At 66.1% G+C, this 1,504-nt stretch overlaps 2 protein-coding genes across 2 annotated transcripts in view; one reads left to right on the top strand and one right to left on the bottom strand.

The window, feature by feature from the left end:
- Positions 1-1,254, bottom strand: part of ANKRD27 (ankyrin repeat domain 27 (VPS9 domain)) — a 67,453-nt gene extending 66,199 nt beyond the window's left edge. Inside the window, 1 exon segment of the mRNA XM_005862483.2 lies at positions 1,060-1,254. The gene's annotated coding sequence lies outside the window, so the exon portion shown is untranslated.
- A 15-nt stretch (positions 1,255-1,269) lies between these two features.
- RGS9BP (regulator of G protein signaling 9 binding protein) overlaps positions 1,270-1,504 on the top strand; it is a 2,530-nt gene continuing 2,295 nt past the window's right edge. Inside the window, exon 1 of the mRNA XM_014536783.1 lies at positions 1,270-1,498. Coding sequence (XP_014392269.1) covers positions 1,285-1,498 — 214 coding nt within the window. The 5' untranslated portion in view covers positions 1,270-1,284. The remainder of the gene's footprint in view (positions 1,499-1,504) is intronic.

Here is a 1,504-nt window from a genome sequence, read left to right as displayed (position 1 = left end):
CCTTCCGTGCCAGGGGCGCCGTGGGGCGCTGGCGGCGGAAAGAGTAGTTTCCAGCTCCGGCCTTCTCCGGCCTCCGGGCCCCGAGCGCAGTCGTCCAGAGGGGAGGGAAGCACGGGAGCAGACAGGAGAGAGGACACTTACTTAAAAGGCTACATAGTTTCACTCCCTGCCCTTCCCGGAGCAGCGGCGACACCACCCGGCCCCTGGGATCCGGCCTCAGGTACCACCACCCCAGCGTGCGGCCCCACGCCACTGCCCAACCTCTTACTCCACCGCTGGGCGGAGCCGCGTCCGGGTCAGCCCAATGAGCGGCCACCCTGATCCTGAGTGACGTGCGCGCAGAGCAATCATTAAGTCCGCCCGGCCGGGGGGAGGTTCAGGCGGCGCACTGCGCTTCCTCCTCAGGCCAGCGAGCCCCGAGCTGCCCACTGCGCGTGCCCAGAACGGGAGAGGGCGGGGTCACGAGCAACGCTGTCACGCGAAGGGGTCCAAGCTTGGTCTCTGGAAAGCGGGCTGGATTGAGATTGGGGACCCAGGAGCCAAACCGCTTCATGTGTCGCCCTTTACTGGTAGCTTTGGAGGACGGAGGTGCCCAGGCCTCTGAAGTACACCACTCCCGTCGCTGGCAGGGGCTGGGAGTCTAGGCCCCTCACTTGCATGGATGTAGAGTGACTCAGCCCCCCCCCCTTTTTTTTTACTTGGGCCTCAGTTTTCCCCATCCGTTAAATAGAGGGTTAGATATGCGAAGCGCTATTATTCCAGAACTGCAATGGGGTGAGGAGGAGGGAGAGACAGGGGACCTACACGTGACCTCCCCGCGCGGGGCCCCGCCTATCCCTTGTCCAGGGGATGGAAGCATCCCGCGAGGACGGGCGGGGTGGGTGGATCCTAAGAAACACGACCCAGCCATCCTTGGCAGCGGCTAAGGCGGAGCGCGCAGCCCGCGGGTTAGTCCTAGAGACGGTACCAGAGGAGGATGGGGACCGCAACCCGGGCTTCGCAGGGGGCCACCGTGGAGGCCAGGGCAGTACAGAGACTCAGCGTGTGACTTGAGCGTACCTGGGAGGATGGACGAAGGGACCGGAGGCAGCTAACGCGCCCGGCGCACGTCGCGAGTCCCTAGCTGGCTCGGTCCACAGCACTGCAGCGCGGAGCTGGTGGGGCGATGAGGAGGGTGCCAGCGGTCCGACCCGGGGCCGCAGTGGGGATTGGCCGTGTTTGGCCATGCTGAGGGCCTGAGGCCGAGAGGAGCGCAGCGGTCAGGCTGTGCCGGAGCGCACCGCCATGGCGAGGGAGGAGTGCAAGGCGCTGCTGGACGCGCTCAACAAGGCGACCGCATGCTACCACCACCTGGTGCTTACTATCGGAGGCTCGGCGGACTCGCAGAACCTTCGTGAGGAGCTGCAGAAGACGCGCCAGAAGGCGCAGGAGCTGGCGGTGGCTACTGGTGCTCCGCTGACGACCGCGCTGCGAGACAAGGGCATGGGCGCCGAGGAACGCGCCG

This window comes from Myotis brandtii, unplaced genomic scaffold (genome assembly GCF_000412655.1).
Source record: "Myotis brandtii unplaced genomic scaffold, ASM41265v1 scaffold165, whole genome shotgun sequence".
NCBI classification, from domain to species: domain Eukaryota; kingdom Metazoa; phylum Chordata; class Mammalia; order Chiroptera; family Vespertilionidae; genus Myotis; species Myotis brandtii.
Note: the sequence above shows the minus strand (reverse complement) of the source record. Positions and strands in the feature narration are given on the sequence as shown.